Here is a 2,500-nt window from a genome sequence, read left to right as displayed (position 1 = left end):
GGCTGGAGCTAGGGCTGGGGCTGGAGCTAGGTCTGGAGCTGGGGATGGAGCTGGGGCTAGGGCTGGAGCTAGGGCTGGGGCTGGGGATGGAACTGGGGATGGGGTTGGAGCTGGAGCTGAGAATGGAGCTGGGGTGTTATTATTATATAACGTCTGGAGTGGATTTCCCCCACAATTCCACTGGTTGGCAGAGTGACCATAGTGTGTGTATCCCAGGGTTCTGATTGGGTGTAACAACAATGTTGATATGGTATTGACGTCTGACCCACCTTCCCTCCCGATTCCTGTCCATCACCTCAAACTGTCTCCTCAGCCACCTGGAGGGAGGATATACAGAAATAGAGAGAAGAGAGATAGTTCAGTATGAGATGGAAAGAGAGATGTTGAGTGGCTGTGTTGAGCACAGTGGAGTCTTTTGAAAGCCACCAGCCACGGTGTTTAACATTGACTTAGTCTAAGTTTAAATTGTGAAAGGACTGTATTTGTGAAAACATAAGTACTAAAAATACAAATGTGACCCAAAGCCTACAACACAAAATCCTTGACTGACTGTATGGTACTTCATTGACTGTGACCAAGTCGTTGACATTTGTAAACAAAATAGTCCTAAAACTGATCATATGTACAACACTGAAGTGCCTCTCTCCCACTCTCTTTCTCTCTCAAACAAAACACTATTCCCTTTGCACTACTCTCAGTTTTCCTCCACAAACCATGGAATAGAGGAACATCAACCCCACACATTTACCCAGAATAATTATTTTTGACCAACACAAATATTGTTGCTCTCTCCAACCCCCTTCCCTGTCCCCTCTCTCCTGTGTGTGTTATAATAGTAATGCTACCGGAAACTACAAACAGGAGCCTGTTAAACAACACAGACACATCCTGATTCAGACTGTGATTAAGACACACACTCCTCTCTTCACATCTCTCCCTCTCTCACTCACACACACACACACACACACACACACACTCCTCTCCTTCCTCTCTCTCTCTCTCTCTCTCTCTCTCTCTCTCTCTCTCTCTCTCTCGCACTCTCACACACACACGTACCTGTCTATCTGTTGTGGTGCTGAGGCTCTCTGAGTATCCATCATCAGCCAGTTGAGTCCAGTGATCCACATATTGACCTCCTCCTCACTAAAGGCTGGAGACAGAGAGAGAGAGAGTGGGGGGGGGGGGGGGGGCAGAGGGAGCGAGAGAGAGAGAGGGGGGAGTGAGAGGGAGAAAGGCAGACAGAGAAAGAGCGAGACAGGGACAGAGAGTGAGACAGGGACAGAGAGCGAGACAGGGACAGAGAGCGAGACAGGGACAGAGAGCGAGACAGGGACAGAGAGCGAGACAGGGACAGAGAGCGAGACAGGGACAGAGAGCGAGACAGGGACAGAGAGCGAGACAGGGACAGAGAGCGAGACAGGGACAGAGAGCGAGACAGGGACATAGAGCGAGACAGGGACGGAGAGCGAGACAGGGACAGAGAGCGAGACAGGGACAGAGAGCGAGACAGGGACAGAGAGCGAGACAGGGACATAGAGCGAGACAGGGACAGAGAGCGAGACAGGGACAGAGAGCGAGACAGGGACAGAGAGCGAGACAGGGACAGAGAGCGAGAGCGAGACAGGGACAGAGAGCGAGAGCGAGACAGGGACAGAGAGCGAGACAGGGACATAGAGCGAGACAGGGACATAGAGCGAGACAGGGACAGAGAGCGAGACAGGGACATAGAGCGAGACAGGGACATAGAGCGAGACAGGGACAGAGAGCGAGACAGGGACATAGAGCGAGACAGGGACAGAGAGCGAGACAGGGACAGAGAGTGAGACAGGGACAGAGAGCGAGACAGGGACAGAGAGCGAGACAGGGACAGAGAGCGAGACAGGGACAGAGAGCGAGACAGGGACAGAGAGCGAGACAGGGACATAGAGTGAGACAGGGACAGAGAGCGAGACAGGGACAGAGAGCGAGACAGGGACAGAGAGCGAGACAGGGACAGAGAGCGAGACAGGGACAGAGAGCGAGACAGGGACATAGAGTGAGACAGGGACAGAGAGCGAGACAGGGACAGAGAGCGAGACAGGGACAGAGAGCGAGACAGGGACAGAGAGCGAGACAGGGACATAGAGCGAGAGCGAGAGTGAGTGTGGGCATGGAGAAAATACATTTGGGGTAGAATAGAAATGTTGCCTTATACAACCGGAGCTACAGTAGCATGGTATTATTACAAATATGGAAATATTTATCTTCCAGCCACCCCCTTACCCTCCCAGAATATCACTAACAGATGCAATGGAGAACATTTGGAGAGCCATCAAGCAACACAGAACGCACACACACACACACACACACACACACACTGACCAGCCACGCTGAGTGTTTTGAGACGGAACTCCAGTCCGTAGAGCACGATGAAGCAGTGGGTGGAGTCTAATTTACGAGCCTCCTCTGGATAACGCTCAAAGTCCCGGGAGCCTTTACCCAACCGCAGCTCTCTGATCTC

At 52.1% G+C, this 2,500-nt stretch overlaps 1 protein-coding gene across 1 annotated transcript in view; it reads right to left on the bottom strand.

Moving 5' to 3' along the window:
• LOC311130511 (1-phosphatidylinositol 4,5-bisphosphate phosphodiesterase gamma-1-like) overlaps nt 1-2,500 on the bottom strand; it is a 51,912-nt gene that overhangs the window by 38,325 nt on the left and 11,087 nt on the right. Inside the window, exons 2-4 of the mRNA XM_084163269.1 lie at nt 2,362-2,500; nt 1,057-1,150; nt 270-317 (exon numbers count right to left, since the gene is read on the bottom strand). The exon at nt 2,362-2,500 is cut by the window's right edge and continues 11 nt beyond it. Coding sequence (XP_084019395.1) covers nt 270-317; nt 1,057-1,150; nt 2,362-2,500 — 281 coding nt within the window. The remainder of the gene's footprint in view (nt 1-269; nt 318-1,056; nt 1,151-2,361) is intronic.

The sequence above is a fragment of the Coregonus lavaretus genome, assembly GCF_964263955.1.
Source record: "Coregonus lavaretus genome assembly, chromosome: 6".
Taxonomy (NCBI): Eukaryota; Metazoa; Chordata; class Actinopteri; order Salmoniformes; family Salmonidae; genus Coregonus; species Coregonus lavaretus.
Note: the sequence above shows the minus strand (reverse complement) of the source record. Positions and strands in the feature narration are given on the sequence as shown.